This window comes from Carcharhinus amblyrhynchos, chromosome 27 (genome assembly GCF_965287045.1).
Source record: "Carcharhinus amblyrhynchos chromosome 27, sCarAmb.v2.hapA, whole genome shotgun sequence".
Classification (NCBI taxonomy): domain Eukaryota; kingdom Metazoa; phylum Chordata; class Chondrichthyes; order Carcharhiniformes; family Carcharhinidae; genus Carcharhinus; species Carcharhinus amblyrhynchos.
In genome coordinates, this window is record NC_137350.1 from 11,304,574 (window position 1) to 11,322,360 (window position 17,787).

At 45.1% G+C, this 17,787-nt stretch overlaps 1 protein-coding gene across 1 annotated transcript in view; it reads left to right on the top strand.

Moving 5' to 3' along the window:
• The window catches only part of scn4aa (sodium channel, voltage-gated, type IV, alpha, a), a 171,575-nt gene that overhangs the window by 90,565 nt on the left and 63,223 nt on the right, over positions 1-17,787 (top strand). The window contains exons 6-10 of the mRNA XM_080213924.1: positions 1,467-1,558; positions 4,209-4,475; positions 6,049-6,112; positions 14,331-14,472; positions 17,419-17,631. Coding sequence (XP_080070050.1) covers positions 1,467-1,558; positions 4,209-4,475; positions 6,049-6,112; positions 14,331-14,472; positions 17,419-17,631 — 778 coding nt within the window. The remainder of the gene's footprint in view (positions 1-1,466; positions 1,559-4,208; positions 4,476-6,048; positions 6,113-14,330; positions 14,473-17,418; positions 17,632-17,787) is intronic.

Below are 17,787 nucleotides of genomic sequence, written 5' to 3' on the forward strand. Positions count from 1 at the left end.
TTCTACGAATCAGATTCAAATTTATTAAAATGTGTAAGACAAGAACCTCGTCGCTTCAGCCGTGAGGGCTGAGGAAAATCAGAAAATGAGGCCATTCCAGCGAGAATCGCGTTTCCCGATTCTCGGACGATTTTGCGACCCCGTTAGCATTCACACTCTTGGCGGTTGCAGATACAAATTCGTGCCTCAAGAATCTACAGAGGGGTACAGGCAGATTAAGTGAATGGGCAAAATCTTGGCAGATGGATTATAGGCTGTAATTCACCCGAATTGGCACTAAGTGCCCAAGCCAGTGGGAATTTAAATGTTTCGGGCAGTGCCTATCACTTGGAATTCATCCACCTGACATGTAAATTCAGGCATCTCTGGATAGCCCAATGTCCGTGTTCACAGACAGGTCCCACTCCCCCTGATATTGAAATGGTGACCCTTCCCACAGGGGAAGCTTGTGGTCACAGCTGCAGGCAACTTCAAAACAACTCAGTGGTTTCTCAGTTCCCTTTCTGTGCATAATCTAGTTCCCTTGCATCATTCATGAGAAGTTCGTCCGCCCATTATTTTCAAACAATCTGAGTGAGAAATTCCATCAGAATAGTGGGCAAACAAATTACTTTTCAGTGTTCCAATACAACTACTATTTTTTAATTTTTTCTTGGAATGTAGGCGTCACTGGCAAAGTTAGCGTTTGTTGCCCGTATATAACTACCCTTGAACTGAGTGGCTGGCTACACAATTGCAGGTAGCACTGCTGTCTCACAGTGCCAGGGATATAGGTTTGATTCCCGGCTTGGGTCACTGCCTGTGTGGGGTTTGCACGTTCTCCCCGTGTCTGTGTGGGTTTCCTCCAGGTGCTCTGGTTTCCTCCCACAATCCAAAAGACATGTTGGCTAGGTTGGCTGTACTAAATTCTCCCTCAGTGCACCCGAATAGGCACCAGACTGTGACGACTAGGGGATTTTCACAGTAATTTCATTGCAATGTTAATGTAAGCCTACTTGCGACCCTAATAATTAAACTTTAAAACTTTAAGAGTTAACCACATTGTTGCAGCTCTGCTGCCACATGTAGGCCAGACCAGGTAAGGATGGCAGATTTCTTTCCCTAAAGGACATTAGTGAGCCAGATGGGTTTTTACAACAATTGACAATGGTTTCACGGTCACCATTACTGCGACTAGCTTCACAATTCCAGATTATTGTTAATTCAAATTCAACCAGCTATCATGGTGGGATATCACACAACATGGTTTCACCCCCTCTAAATGCCAGTGGTGACTTATTGCAGTATCACAATTGAATTTAGCTTGCTGTTAGCGTACTGTTGAGTAGAAATGGAAGGTTTGGGTCTCTACTCTCTCACAGTTATCACGTAATGGCCAATTAAATATTGTTTAAAAATATTAAGATCTCGGTATCAACAGTGCGTGACTAAACCCTGCTGCTTTCTGTGCTGTTGTCATCAAACAGGTATGTCACTGAATTTGTAGATTTGGGCAATGTCTCAGCTTTAAGAACATTTCGAGTTCTGCGAGCTCTGAAAACCATCACAGTTATTCCAGGTAGGTGCTGCAGCTGTCTCTTCAAATTGTCCTCTTTTTTTTAAATTGTTAATTAACAGCTCAGTTTGTCAGTTGATTGGAGCCTGATCATATCTGAAAATAAATAATTCACCAGGGCTCACTGAGATCCTAAATCTGCTTAACAAGAAGAATGTAGCTATTTGGACACCTTACAGTGGAAACTACATACCTCTTCACAGAGAAATGGGAAAGAACAGTAATTCACTTCAATTCATTCCTGGGACATGGGCTGGCCAGCATTTATTGCCCATCCCTAGTTGCCCTTGGTGATACAACTGAGTGGCTTACTAGGCCATTCCGGAGACCAGTTGAGAGTCAACCACATTTCTGTGGCTCTGGAGTCACATGTAGGCCAGACCGGGTAAGAACGGCAGATTTCCAACGATTGAGAATGGTTAATTCCAGATATATTTTTGAATTGACTTTTTTAATCAAATTCCACCATCTGCTGTGGCAGGATTTGAACCCGGGTCTTCAGACATTCGCGAAGTTTCTGGATTAATAGTCCAACCATAATACTACAAGGCCAAAGTTCATGCCATTTTCTTTGAAGATTTTCAATCATTGTGAACATTTACAAGTATGCCTTCAGTATTCTGAATGATAGTTCTAGAAAAACAATTAAGTAGGGTTTTTTTATGTGACTTGATGCTATGCTTGATGGGAGATGCCATGCTGAGAGATCGAATTCTTACTGTCTCAGCACTGCCTGTCAGCATCAACAGACTGGGGCCTAAATAAGATGACCCTCCAGCATATTCCACAACTTAAAAATCTGCCGACGCCTGTGACTCACCCTATAGGTGCCCAGCCCCTAACTCTTCAGCTCCACATACAAAAGTGTTGGTGTCTCATCCGACATCAGCCATCCCAAAGTCCTCCACCAGCCTTGCGCTGGGCAAGCACCTACTTGTCCAGCTATCGTTATTGATGGGGAGACTTTAGAAGTAATTGGATACTTTCCTTAGGTTGGCAGCTACTTTTCACAAAAAGCAACCATTAAGGAGCAGATCCAGCATAGAATCAGCCAGCACAGCTTCCAAAAACTGTGCAACTGTCTCTTCAACACCAGAGACGTAACGTACATAAGAGGACAAAGACTTTAGCTTCCAATGCTGTTGTTGTCACTACCCTTCTATATGGCAGTGAGACTTGGCTCACCTGCAGGCACCAGCAGTGACAGTCAAAGTCCTGCGAATGAACGCCATCATCCTCACCAAAGCCAACTCCTCCAGCAGCGCAACCGTGATCATGTGAAATCATCTCCGCAGGACTGGAAGGTGCTTCCACATGCCAAATAATCTGAAGCAGATCCCCTTTTCACAAATTAAGGATGGCACCCACCCTCAAGGAGGCCAGAGAAAAACATTTCATGGACTCTAAGGACCTCACTGAAAAAGGAACAAATTGACGTTGGTGTGTGGGAGAATCTCCCCCAAACCATTACCATGTGGTGATGCCTCATCCAACAAGTCACAATGCAATTATCATAGAATCCTACAGTGCAGAAGGAGGCCATTCTGCCCATCGAGTTTGCACCACCCACAATTCCCCCCAGCCCCTATCCCTGTGTATTCACCCTGCTAATCCCCCTGACACTAAGGGTCAATTTAGCATTGCCAATCAACCTAACCTGCACATCTTTGGACTGGAATGTGACTGTATAAATTCTGCTTCAGAGAAGTGATATAAGTGGAAGAAAACCCCAATATCCTTGGAGGCAACTCTCTGCTCTCTGCCAAAAGATTTAGGTTCTGGGATTAGCCTGTTGAACCAACTGAGAACAAACTGATCACGGGTCAGCATCGTCCTTAGTTCAAGGGACTGATGGTGACAATGACGTCAAGGTCAATCACTCCCTTTAAATATAGCTGATTGATAGCTGCAGGATAAAGCATTGCCCCTTCTGCTCTAAAAACAAACCCCAGACCTAGCCTGAGGAAGGCTATTTGTGAAAGTAACTCTATGTCCCTGATCAAATATTCTGTGATCTCTCGTTGTGAGATTGCCAATTAGTGTGCCAAATGCAAACAATTTTAGATTGTGCAGTTCCTACATCACAGCAGTAACTACATGTTAATGAGTGCAAAGTACTTTTTGAGACGTTCCGAGGTTCGCTATAATTGTCTTCTTTAAACCCACCAAGAAGTGGATTGAGACCAAATTCATTTTACAGGATATTTACATATATATACATTTAGAAACCGTATAGATTTAAAATTCAGGGATGAAAGGCCAGGATCTAACTGCGGTATCCAATTTCCTTGATTACTGGGGTTTTATCTTATTAATAGATAAACTATTTACTGAGAGTAGCAATGGATGTTCCTGCACACAGTATTGGGTTGTGACAGTCCCTAGCTTAGTCAATGCCTCAAGCACAGGAGAAATGAGGAGGATAGAATAGAATGAAATAGAACAGAATAGAATAGAATTGGCCTCTTCAAAATTGTGAAGGAAATAAATTAAAACTCTTTCTTCTCAGTCTAACTTGTTCCAAATCAAAACAATTCCTGTTGAATTTTAAGTCAGGAGATTATTGGTTACTGCTGCAACTATTGAAATATTAACCAATCTCGAATAGGCTCAGGATTTATTTTAACCTGCAACCTGTTTTTCTGTTCACTAGGGCTAAAAACCATTGTCGGAGCTCTGATCCAGTCAGTAAAGAAGTTATCGGATGTGATGATTCTGACGGTTTTCTGTTTAAGTGTGTTTGCACTTGTTGGTCTTCAGCTGTTTATGGGAAATTTGAAACACAAATGTGTGATATGGCCACCGCCAGAACTGCTATACAATAGCACCTTCATAGAGAGTGGCTCAGGGATGGACAACGACACCCTGGTCAGTAATTACACCAGAGAGTTCGACATGTTTGCCTATATTAACGATGAAGGTACAGTTTATGCCATTTACCTGTATTCTGGTTCAATATATCTTCATTCAAAACACATTCTTTCCTTGATTTCATAAATGTTTGGACTGTTAAATGTATAAACATAAGGAAACTTTGTGCTACAGTTGTCACAATCGCAAGCTGCCCCTTTGCCATTGTGAAGGCTAAACCCAATTACAGAATCACAGAACACTACAGTGCAGGAGAGGCCCTTCAGCCTATCCTGTCTGCACCAACACACAAAAGGTCCTGACCTGCCCACCTAACCCCACTTGCCAGTTAACTTTCTTTCATCTAAAATCCACCCATTACTGTGACCCCTTTACATTATCTTCAACTATAATTATTTTTGTAATCCCTTTCCATAGTCTTTTTTAAAGGGATCTTTAGTGTGTGTCGGAATTGGGGACAACATCCCTGCACATCCCCATTTTTGTCCACACTCCAATCCCTCTCCCTATGCCCCCACTCCAGCCCCAACCCCAACGTTTTGGCCATTGCTTGTTGACATTAATTGGGCCCGAAGAGTTGGCAGGTGTCATTGTGACCCTTTAATGGTCCGAGGAATGTTAATTGGCTGGAGGCGGGATTACCACCCCTCACCTGGGAAGACTCACATGGCAAGCCGTGTCCAGATTCTAAGGCCGGGATTTTCCAGTCCCGCCAGCCGCTGGGGCTTTCAGGTCCCCAGTGATAGTCATTGGACTTTTGGCTGGCCTACCAGACCCCCTGCGGGGCTGGAAAACCCCAGTCTGAGTCTTGGAGTCCAGGACCAGGTAACTGCAGGAAGGTGAGGTCTTGAGGAAGGGGGAAAAATGGGGAGAAGGATGGAGGGGGTCCTGAATGGAGAGACCAGAGGGTGGGGGAGCACCCACAGGTGTAGAACTGGCGTTGGTTGAGAAGTACATGATATGGAAAGATGACCCTTGAGGGATTTTTGCCACCCCATGTCCCCAGTCAAGGCCTAAGCAGGGTAACCTGCTGGGCTAACATCCCACCCCCCCTTTCCCCCACTAACTCCAAAAGTGCCAATCTCCTACCAGCCTCAAAATTAATTAATCATCCGCTTAAGAGATTCAGTTGGGAGCTGGTCGGAGGCCTTACCTGCATAACAACCTCCCACATCGTCACTCCTCTCAACCCCTGTAAAACCCTGAACAGGTTGAAGGGCACCTGGGAAACTCTTACAGGTACCCTAGCTTCAAACCTGCCGATTGGTGGCTATAAAATTCTGTCCAACGTTCCAAACATCCAATTTATTTTCCCAGACAGGAGTAAGACCTGATCCTAAGGTTTAAAGGATAACCCACTGGGTCACAAAATTCCCAAACCTACACCTTCACGGACAACCTCCAGTTAAATGTGATGCTAAATTAGTTGGTCAACAGTAGATTCCAGTAGAGTTAAAGTTTGGCATGGTAAATGCATGGCACCAAAGGAGAAGTACTAATAACTGGGAGTTAATTCTCCGCGGATCTCAATGTCACAGTCGCCACAGTTTTTGTTTATATTTTTAAGTCGGCGTGACCCGAGGATGCTAAAAAGTTTTTGCGTGTTTCTTTCCAATGTCAAGCAAACCATTACTTTATGGAAGGTGCAGCTGATGCTCTGCTGTGTGGGAATGGCTCGGACGCTGGGTGAGTTGCCTTCCGTTACTTTTCAATTCCAGCCATAACAATTGCATTGTTGGGCCGGGGGAAAAACGTCAAGCCATGTCGGTCATTGTTTAAATATTAAGCACCGGACGAGTGAAACAACAGCTGATGCTGGGAATGCACTGTGTAAAGTGCTGCTTGACCCAGCATCTTTGTCAAGAGAAAGGCCAGGGGATGATATGACCGATATATGACACGACCACCTGCTTTAATCCATAAATCTCTATCCTGTACACAAGTTTACGGAGAATGTCCTTTTAACATAAAGGGGATTAATTGGGTTTAATTTCCTCTGCGGGGCTGTTTTTAGCATGCTGTTTCACACATTTGAGGTAAATTCCTGTCTGTGCTATTTTAGCATAGCTATCAAGTTGTCTTAAACGTCCGTTGTCAGCTGTGACTCAGTGGGCAATGCTTTCACCTCTGACTTGCACATACTCTGGGCTGACACTCCAGTGCAGTACTGAGGGGGTGCCACACTGTCAGAAGCCCCATCTTCCTTCTTGCCAGGGTGTGATCGATTCCATGGCGTTCGTTCAGGGAAGGGCAGGGGAGCTCTCCCACGGTCAATGTTCACCCCTTAACCAATATCATTAAAAGCAGATTATCTAATCATTGTCTCCTGCCATTTGTGAAGTGTTGGTTGTGCAAAATTGGATGTAGCATTCCTCACATTACTATAGTGACTGCACTGAGGAAGTATTTGGCTGCAAAGTGCTTTGGGATATCCTGAGGTCTCAAAAGGGGTAACATAGATGCCAATCTTTGTTTGTCAATTGTCACAGTCTAACATGAAGAGAAATTTAAAACATGTAAATAATTAAAAAAACAAGTCCATACTCATACTGCATGTGGAGGTTGTTTTTAATCAAACTGCCATATCCAGTAGCCCATTAATTCAGAGCACTGTAATAAGGGAACACATTTTCACGTACTAATTGTTCAGTTTATTCCTGAACACTTCTCTCCGGGGGTGTTGATTCTCTTCGCCTGGTGTTAGCAGGCTAGTAACTGCCTCAAAATGCTTGAAGTTTATTTATTAGTGTCACGAGTAGGCTTACATTAACACTGCAGTGAAGTTACTGTGAAAATCCCCTAGTCGCCACACTCCGGCGCCTGTTCGGGTACACTGCACCTAACCAGGCCATCCTTCAGACTGTGGGAGGAAACCAGAGCACTGAGAGGAAACTCATGCAGACACGGGGAGAACACACAAACTCCAGACAGACAGTAACCCCGGCTGGGAATTGAACCCGGGTCCCTGGCGCTGTGAGGCAGCAATGCTAACCACTGTGCCACCCACAAAATTTCCTCAAAAGGTGGTCTGTAATCTTTGTCTTCCTGGTGATGGTCCTGTTTTGTAAGTTGATCTTGTAAATTGAGTTTGTGTTTTTATATACCCTGTTTGTGAACATGGTCCTCACTCACCTGAAGAAGGAGCTTGAGGCTCCAAAAACTAGTGCTGCCAATTAGACCTGTTGGGCCTTAACCTGGTATTGTGAGACTTCTTATTGTGCTTACCCCAGTCCAATGCCAGCACCTCCACATCTTTACTGTAGAAATCAGGGTCTTGTGATATAATTCAAACTTTCAGGTTGGAACTGGCCAATTCCACAGTACAATGGAGTCAAAATGACCCTGGTGAAGGTAAATGTTGAATTACTCCTGCAACCCCTGGAGGAACAGGGCTACACAAAAATAATCTGGAGCACTGCTGCCCCAGAATACACACCTTCTGTGTTATAGCCAACACCAATCCACTCCTTAATTACCTTACAGCCGACTGCCCTGACTCTGTCTCGTGGCCTCAATCTAGTGAGCTGCTAACATTTGACCAGTTTGGCTCCTCGCAGCTCACTTGTTTCACTCTCAAGGGCCCCCTGTGGGCACTGCTTTGGCACTGCACTGGGTGTCCAGCCAAAAGTGAACACTGATATCTCACCCACTGGTCAAAATTCTCCAGTCCCTCCCTCCAGCCGGAGGTTTGGCTGGAAAATTCTGGCCCATGTCATTCTTTCTTTCATTTGTCCATGGGATGTGGACATCATTGGCAAGGCAAGCACTTAATGCATATCCCTAATTATCCTTAAGAAGGTGAAGTAAGCCCCCTGCTCGCACTGCAGTCCAGGTACACACATACAGTTCTCCAGGAGCAACAGTGCAGAAAGAATCATGACTATGTTATAGTAAGTAAGAGTGGAACCAAGAGAGGGCAGTCCCACTCAACTGGCCAACAGAGGAAAGGCATTGGAAAATGAGACTATGGCCATCCATGTCAAAGAGGCCAGGGTGAATGTAAAGGGTTGGTGCACCATTGTCAGAGAAGGTGGTATTTCTGAGATTGATTTGGGCTGTTTCTGTGATGTGCAAAGGCGGAAACCTGATTGGAGAGATTTAAACACAGGAACATAGGTCTAGCTTCACTTACAATGAAGGTACTTGACTGAGTCAATCAACACTCCAGAAGGAAAGTGGATGAATAGATGCCGTTGAAGTCAGGGATTGATAACATTTTTCTCTCCTGGAGAAGAATGGAGTCTTCGCATTCCTTAGAGAGTAAAGAGGTGGTAGTGGGAAGAAATGTCATGATTGAATAATCATAATGGGACTGTAGTTGGAGCAGACTAAATGGGCTTCGTGGAGTTTTTTCATAAAATAAACTTTCAACCATAAAAGAGAAGCACTAATCCTTACACTCATTGGGTTGGTCACTTTGGTTTCATTGGAATATGGAGAAACTGTATTGCAACATTTCTCTTTATTCTTTCTTGGGATGTGGGCATCACTTGTTGGTCCGACATTATTGCCCATCCCAAATTATCCTTGAGATTGTGCTGGTCAGCTGCCATCTTGAACTGCAGCAGCCCATGTGGTGTAAGTACACCCACAGTGCTGTTAGAGATGGAATTCTGGGATTTTGACCTGGCGACAATGGCGGAATGGCGGTATATTTCCAAGTCAGGCATTGAGTGGTTTGGACAGAAACTTCCAGGCGGTGGTGTTTCCATGTGTCTGCTACCCTTGTCCTATATGAGGTAGAGGTCTCAGGTTTGGAAGGTGCTGTCAAAGTAACCAAGGTGAGTTGTTGCAGTGCACCATGTGTATCGATGGTGGAGAGAATGGATATGGAAGGTGGTGGGTTGGAGTTCCAATCAAGTGAGCTACTTTGCCCTAGATATTGTTGACCTTCTTCAGTGTTGTTGGAGCTGCACTCATCCAAACAAGTAGACAATATTCTATCACACCCCTGACTTGTGCCTCATGGACAGTGGACAGGCTTTATGGAGTCAGGAGGTGAGTTATCCTCCTCAGGATTCCCAGCCTCCACCCTGCTCTAGGAGCCATGGTATTTATATGTCTCGTCCAGTTCAGTTTATGGTCAATGTAACCACCAAGATGTTGATAGTGGGGGGATTCAGTGATGGTAATGCCATTGAATGTCAAGGGGAGGTGGTGGGATTCTGTCTTGTTGGAGGTCGATGGCCATTGCCAGGCACTTGTGAGGCACAAATGTTACTTGCCATTTAACAGCCCAGCCTGAATGTTGTCCATGCCTTGTTGCATATAAGCATGGACAACTTGAATATCTGAGGAGTTGTGAATGGTGCTGAACACTGTGCGATTATCAGCGAACATCATTGCTTCTGACCTTATGATGAAAGAAAGGTCATTGATGAAGCAGTTGCAGATGTTTGGATCAAGAACCTGAGGACCCTGAGGACCTTCTGCAGTGACATCCTGGGAAGGAGATGATTGACCTCCAACCACCACAACCATCTTTCTTTGTGTGCTAGGTATACCTCCAGCCAGTGTAGAGTTTTTCCCTTGATTCTCATTGATTCCAGTTTTGCTAGGGCTCCTTAATGCCACACTTGGTCAAATGCTGCCTTGATGTTGAGGGCAGTCACTCTCAACTCACCTCTAGAGTTTAGCTCTTTTGTGTATGTTTGGACTAAGGCTATAATGAGGCCAGGAGCTGAGTGGTCCTGGCAGAACCCAAACTGAGCAGATTATCACCGAGTAATTGCCATTTGATAGCACTACATCACATTGCTGATGATCAAGAATCGGCAATAAATAGCCAGATTGGATTTGACCTGCTTTTTATCCACAGGATATACCTGGGCAGCTTTCCATATTGCCAGGTAGATGCCAGTGTTGTGTCTGTACTGAATTGCCTTGGCTAAGGGTGCTTCTTGTTCAGGAGCGCAAGCCTTCTATACTACAGTATTGGATGGAATGCTATCAGCACCCATGATCTTTACAGGATCCAATGTCTCTGGCCGTTTCCACGTGGAATGAATCGAATTGGCTGAATATTAACATCTGTGATCATGGGAACCTCAAGAGGAGGCCAAGATGGATCATCCACTCAGCACATCTGGCCTCGTCTTTAGCACCAATGTTCTGAGCCCCGCCAACATTGAGAAAGGGGGTATTTGTGGAGCCTCTTCCTTGTTTGATTGGTGGTTTAATGGTGTACCACCATTCATGACTAGATATGGCAGGATTGCTTAGACCTGATCCGTTGTTGTGGGATTGCATGCTGCTTTGTAGCTTCACCAGATTGACACCATGTTTTTAGGGTGCCTGGTACCACTCTTGGCATGTCCGCTTCACTGAACCCCCAATTTGATGGTAGTGGTAGAGCATGGGGATATGCCAGGCCTTGAGGTTACAGCTTGTGGTCTGCCCTGTTGGTGGGACCGGACATGGTCTGTTAAGTATGACTCCATGAGTATGCCAAGCTGGTGTTTGACTAATCCAGGGGACAGCTCTCCTAATTTTGGCACAAGTCCTCAAATGTCAATAAGGAGGATTTTCAGGGTCAGCTGGGCTGGGTTTGCTGTTGTTGTTTCCAGTGAATAGGATCACAGAATCCTTACAGTGCAGAAGAGGCCATTCGGTCCATTGAATCTGCACCAGCTCTCTGACAGAGCCCTCACCCCCTCAATTCCTGTAGCCTTACACATTTACCATGGCTAATCCACCTAACATGCACATCCTGGGATGTGTCCCAACATGTGTAAGTTAGGTGGATTAGTCATGCTAAAAAGGGGTTTGAGGATAGGGCCTGGGTAAGAGACTAGAACTGGTGCAGGCTCGATGGGCTGAATGGTCTCCTTCCGCACTGTAGGGATTCAATGATTCTACATAACACCTCAGCACAAACAGGTTGTTTGGCCCACAAGTTGCGCCGATCATATCCACACCTCCCACCCTGGGTGGGAGTTTCAGCTGCCCAGACATTGACTTTGCCCCAAATCGAATGTGGCCACACACTTCCTCAGACATCCACACAGAAAAGCAGGCAATACTGAGGGTGGGCTGCTGAAATAAGCAGATTTAATTTTACATGCTGTGAAATGTGAAAGGATTGAGGCAGCTTATTTAAAGGTAATAGATGTTTCTCAATTTAATTGACTTATATTTACCTCTGGCACACTTGTGGCCTTCCAAGAGTGCAGTACAGGGTTTATTCTTGCCATCAGCAGTTGTAGTCCAGGTTGGAATTTTAGTGTGCTGGATTCTAGTTGAGATTCCTGATCCCAGCTACATGGGCAATCCGCCCACTCTGTGCCCTCCCACATCCCTCCCACTGGAATTTATGACCAATGAATTCAGGCTATGCCCAGGACTATTTTAATAGGCTCATTTTATCATTGTTGTATTTCCACCTGCCTAATTTTTGACACAGGCTTCTTCAGTTAGCTAGGGTGAATGAAGTGTACCTACTTCACTCTGGGGATTTACAAGGTCAAATAAAATGCCAGCATTACCTTAATTTCATCTTACAACCTCCAGTCAGTTGAGGGAAGGTCCTGTGGCGCACTGAGTAATTGCTGCTTCTGAGACTGGAGCTCTGAGTTCGAGTCTCTCTCCAGGACTTGAAGGCCAAAGAAAGTGTATTCATAATGTGGTCAAACAGGTGCCGACCTGTAAAATCTGTCCAAACATATCAATGGTTTGTGCTAAGAGTGGAAGAGAGTCCTGGTTAGCCGTGCTTGAAGTGGAGTGCTGCTCCTCAAGCCCCTAGTGACACACTGAGGACCAGGTCTGTGAACTACTAGCTATAGAAACAGATAGAAATCTGCCTTAGTACACTATTGGGTGCAGGAAGGGAATAAAAGTCGGTTGAGGGTCAGGTCTACAACTCTCTGTAAAAGCACAATAATTGGTTAGTTTTCAGTAGCTCATAGAATCAAAGAAACCCTACAGTGCAGAAAGAGGCCATTTGGCCCATCGAGTCTGTACCGACCACAATCCCATCCAGGCCCTACCCCCATATTTCTCCATATTTACTCACTAATCCCTCTAACCTGCACATCTCAGGACCTAAGGGGCAATTTTAGCACAGCTAATCAATCTAACCCGCATATCTTTGGACTGTGGGAGGAAACCCAAGCAGACACGAGGAGAATGTGCAAACTCCACACAGACAGTGACCCAAGCTGGGAATCGAACCCAGGTCCCTGAAGCTGTGAAGCTGCAGTGCTAACCACTGTGCTACCGTTCTGCCTTCTGCCCTCTGCCTACTTGCCTTCTCCCTGTAACGTTGTTAATCTTTGCCGGGATTCTCCAGCCTCACCCATGGCTGTGATTCACCAGTCCTGCTTCTGTAAATGGACATTTGAATGAGTGCCAAATTCTCCCTTCTTGCTGGCAGCAGCAGCGGGGCAAACAAAACTGAAGATTTCTAGTTCTTATGTGTAACTGCACTGAATTTGGAAGTATCTCTACACCTAATCTAGGAATACATAAGAACATAAGAAATAGGAGCAGGAGTAGGCCATCTAGCCCTTCGAGCCTGCCCTGCCGTTCAATAAGATCATGGCTGATCTGTTGTGGCTCAGTTCCACTTTCCCGCCCTCTCCCCATAACCCTTAATCCCCTCGCTTATCAAAAACCCATCAACCCGCGTCTTAAAAATATTTAGCGAGGCAGCCTCCACCACTTCAACGGGCAGAGAATTCCAGAGATTCACCACCCTTTGAGTGAAGAAGTTCCTCCTCAACTCAGGCCACAAAAATAAAATGGCCGGTTGCCCATGGGTCTGGCTACAAGGGCTTAGGCTGTGATCACGAGATCCAGTTTGAGATTCACAACAAACTTCAATTCCATCTGCTGGGACTATTAAAAAAATCCTGTAAGATGTACTGATTGTTAAATACGCGGGGCAGCATTTTTTGGCCTGTTCTGCTAAAGGGATGGAGGGTCCATTCATTCCTCAATATAGACAGAGGCTGCACTGGGACAATGTATTTCTTTTACTGAACAGAACTTAAAATTAAATCATTACAGAAAGAGAAAAACTGGAGAGAGAGAGAAAGTGGCTTTTTCAACCAGTTCTGTATTGATCAAAACAGAACTCCAAACAGACTGAACAGGTCTTGAAACAACATCTGCGAGCACAGTTCGACAATGTATCAGTCCTTATCTCGCGGCCTCGCAGATGTTGTTTATGAAAATCTTTGTCTGGCTTATGAAAAGCCTGTTTTTGCTTGCATTGTATTTTTAAAAATGCAGTCAATTTTCCAGCTAACCTTTCTGAGTTTTAAAATGTAGTCAATTTACCTTTACAATGTCGTCAAGTAATCCCACATCTAGCGTTTAAGTGTAATTGCATAGGCAGGAATGTCTTAAAATGAAGTCTTGGCATAAACAAAGCAAACCATATACAGCGTCAACAAGGGAACGGCAGCGGGATGGACAAGTCACACAAAGCGTGGAAGACATTGGGGGTCAGGAAGATCCCGTCAGTGACCAATGGCGAGCAAAGGTGAGGGTGGTGGACAGGAGTCAAGGATGAGCGGGTAGAAGGGCAGAAAATCCCAATCATAACCTATGACTGCATTTCAGTGCAGTACTGAGAGAGTGCTGCACTGTTGAAGGTGTCATTTAATGGTTGAGGTGCCAGGGTAAGGTCCTTGTTTACCTGTTCAAGTGGATGGAAAAGGTTCAGTGATTCTATCTGAGGAACGGCAGAAGAGTTCACCCAAGTTTCTCGGTCAATATTTATTCCTTAGCCTGTGCCGCTGGAACAGATTACTTGCTTATTTACCCCATTGTTGTCTGCAAGGCCTTGAGCTATGCTAAAGTGGAATTGTTTAGGATGTTTTCTTTGTTGATGGTGGCGTGTGTCAGCTCTCATGTCAGCTTTATCTGATGCTAATTCTTCTATAATTGCTGCCTTTTCCAGGAGGTGTCCGGAAGGTCATATGTGTATGAAAGCAGGCAGAAATCCAAATTATGGCTACACCAGCTATGATACCTTTAGTTGGGCATTTCTGTCACTTTTTCGACTCATGACTCAAGACTACTGGGAAAACCTCTTCCAGTTGGTAAGTACTGGCAGCCATTGTGCTTTGAAAAACAAATGGTTTTGTCAGAGGAAATGCCAAAGTAATGTGAGCTACCCTTGTACACAGGTCAACCAGTTATGGCACAGCCTGGTGTATAATTCCAGTAAGAAGTCTCACAACACTAGGTTAAAGTCCAACAAGTTTATTTGATAGTAAGCCCACTAGCTTTCGGGGTTTGCCCCTTCATCAGGTAAAATACGGACGGGAAGTACTCCCGTTTATCTGCCTGTTGGACACTTAGTTCTGTTTTGAGAGAATCCCAGCCCATATATCTGCTTTACAACTTAAGCCCATTCTGTTTTAATGAAAGTACATTTGTTGTATCAAAATAAAAGGGCCTAGCCTTATTGTTTAGCATCCAGCGCTCCAAGGAAACCCAGGACTGAGTTTTTCAGGTGAGACCAATTGTTCCAGTTCCCTCCCACCCATCACCCCATTACAAAACTTGGTTTCAAACTGGCCAACTTCAAAAAAGTTGGCACAGCAGTGATAATGTGTCAGGAATGGCCTTAATGAGGTGAGACCAACTCTTCCACCCCTCAGTGGGCAGAAGACCCGCCCTTGAAAGCAGCAGCCAATCTGATTGGCTGGCAGCTCTTGCAGCCCCAGTGGCTCTAGAGCCTAGAAGTGGCCAGTGCTGGGACTGCAAGCAACCCCCAGGAAGTACAATGGACCCCAGACTCAGATAGGTCTTGGACTTTCAGGACAGGAAGGGGATCAGGCACCCTAAAGAGGGGGTTTTGGAAGCCAAGTGGGGAGGCACAAAGCTGTGACAGGGTGTGGGGCTGGGGGGGGGCTGGGGGCGGTGATGGTGAGAGCACATGTCATCGTGGATGGAGTGCCTCCCACAGACTCCACACAGAGCACTCCCTGATGGATATTCCTCCTTTTCCTTGACACCTTTTAACCAGTTGGATTGGGAAGTAAACATGTTGCCCACATCCACCCACTTGCACACATTGACCATATTATGGAGTGGGGATGTCTAATACTTGGGTCAATTAATTCCTTAACAAGCCTAATTGCTCCTTAATTATTATTTTTTAAGTGGTGGATGGGATGCCGATTTCGACACTGTCCTTTAATTTTTGGGGGACTGAGTCGGGGGTGGGTGGGAAGATGGTGGACTGCTAGTCATCAGATTTTACATGACCTTCCGCGGTTGGGAAAGTCGGGAACTGGATGGTATGGGTTTGGGGTGGGAGGGGGGGAGATACAGGGGTGTCTAGAGGGGCATTTTTTTCACGCAGAGGATGGTGGATGCCTGGAACAAGCTGCCAGAAGTAATAGTAGTGGTGGCTACAATTTTGTCTTTTAAAAAGTGCTTAGGCAGTTACCTGGGCATTGAGGGATATGGGCTAAATGCAAACAATTGGACTAATTTAGTGGTTTTTGAAAAAAGGACTGCATGGACAAGTTTGGCCAAGGGGCCTGTTTCCATGCCGCAAACCTCTATGACTCCCCAACCTACCAAAATCACGCCTGCAGGGGAACCATTAAGAGGATAATCAGCTGGGGGCCCCTCACACTGTGAGACCTTATCGTTCCAAAACACACCCAGCCTGCCTCCCATGTCCTACTTTTGTGCCTCACTCACCCAGCATTCCTGTGCTCACTTGACTTAAAGTTTTCCTAAAAGAGTTTTCCTCAAGAAAGACGCAACAGGTGGGGAACAACGGGGTGGAAGCCATTTGACCTAAGAATGTTTTCCTCTGCCGTATTTTTAGGTCGTTGACAAAAAAGTTAAAAGCATGCATGCTTCCAGCTTATGTGGTACAGATTTTTCTGTGATTCTCCTGAGTTGAAAGCTTAAGCTAATACCATTAATGCTCATTAGGCAGCATGGCAGCACAGTGGTTAGCACTGCTGCCTCATAGCACCAGGGACCCAGGTTCGATTCCTGTCACTGGCTGTGGGGTGTTTGCACGTTCTCCCTGTGTCTGCGTGGGTTTCCTCCAGATGCTCCGGTTTCCTCCCACAGTCCAAAGATGTGCGGGTTAGGTTGATTGGTCATGTTAAATTGCCTCTTAGTGTCCAGGAGGGTTAGCAGGGTAAATGTATGGGGTTACGGTAATAAGGCATGGGTGGTCAATGCAGGCTTGGTGAGCCTCCTTCTGCACTGTGGGGATTCTACAGATCACTAAGGTTGATTGAGTCACAAACTCAAGTTGAAAATTTGTTGCTTTTAATTTTACTCATTTGTTGCTGAGATGACCTTCGTCCTAAAAATAACTAATGACTTCACCTGCCAATCCAAAGCACTTGTTACACATGTTGGACTTGGCCTAGATATTTTCTTGCAGCAACATCCCATAGAATTCCTACAGTGCAGAAGGAGGCCACTCGGCCCATCGAGTCTACATGTTCTGCTTCATGGAACTTAAACAGACGGGGTGAGTGTAACTAATGCTGAGTGGTGTTCATTCACCAGTTACAGTAAATGCAAATCCAATGTGTGTTAATGTTCTGTAAACACATAAAACATTTGCGCAATTTGGATTTAATGGTGGCAAGGGATGCAAGAAAAACACTATTCAGCATCATGTGGAGTGAAGCCTCGCTTTGCAAGGCTTAAACGTCATCCATAACAGGGATCATTCCCTGCTATTCTCACAAGATCCTCAGTCTTGCTATTCTCATCATCAGCACCAAAGGATTCATTTAAAACCCCCCCCCCCTTTATGCTCTTTCAGTCAAAACTGGGATTAAAGAGTACAATTCCAAAAGTCACCAATTAACTCCACATGTCCACTGCTCTCCCTGCATTCAACAGTTCCTTATTTGCAAGTGCCGTGCTGTGCAATTCTTTTGAAGTCCCCAGTGAGGTTTGAAATGTGCCATCAGCGCAACATTTACAGAACATAGACAAGGAATGCGGTGGGTCCTGGCTGTGGTGAAAATGACCATCTTGTGTTCTCGCGACAGACTCTCCGAGCTGCTGGGAAAACCTACATGATTTTCTTTGTGGTCATCATTTTCATTGGGTCGTTTTATCTCATCAACTTAATTTTGGCTGTGGTGGCGATGGCCTACGCTGAACAAAACGAAGCCACACTACTGGAGGCTGAGGAAAAGGAGAAAGAGTTTCAAGAGATTTTGGAAAGCATAAGGAAACATCAAAAGGAACAAGAGGCTCTGGTACGTGAACCACTTACATTTCGTTGTTTTATTTATTTGTTCGGGCTGTAAGTGTTGCTGACTTTTATTGCTCATTCCAGTTGGCTTGACAAGGTGTTGGTCGGCTGCCCATAGCATAACTGTTTGATACAACTAAGATTTTTACTAGGTGACTTC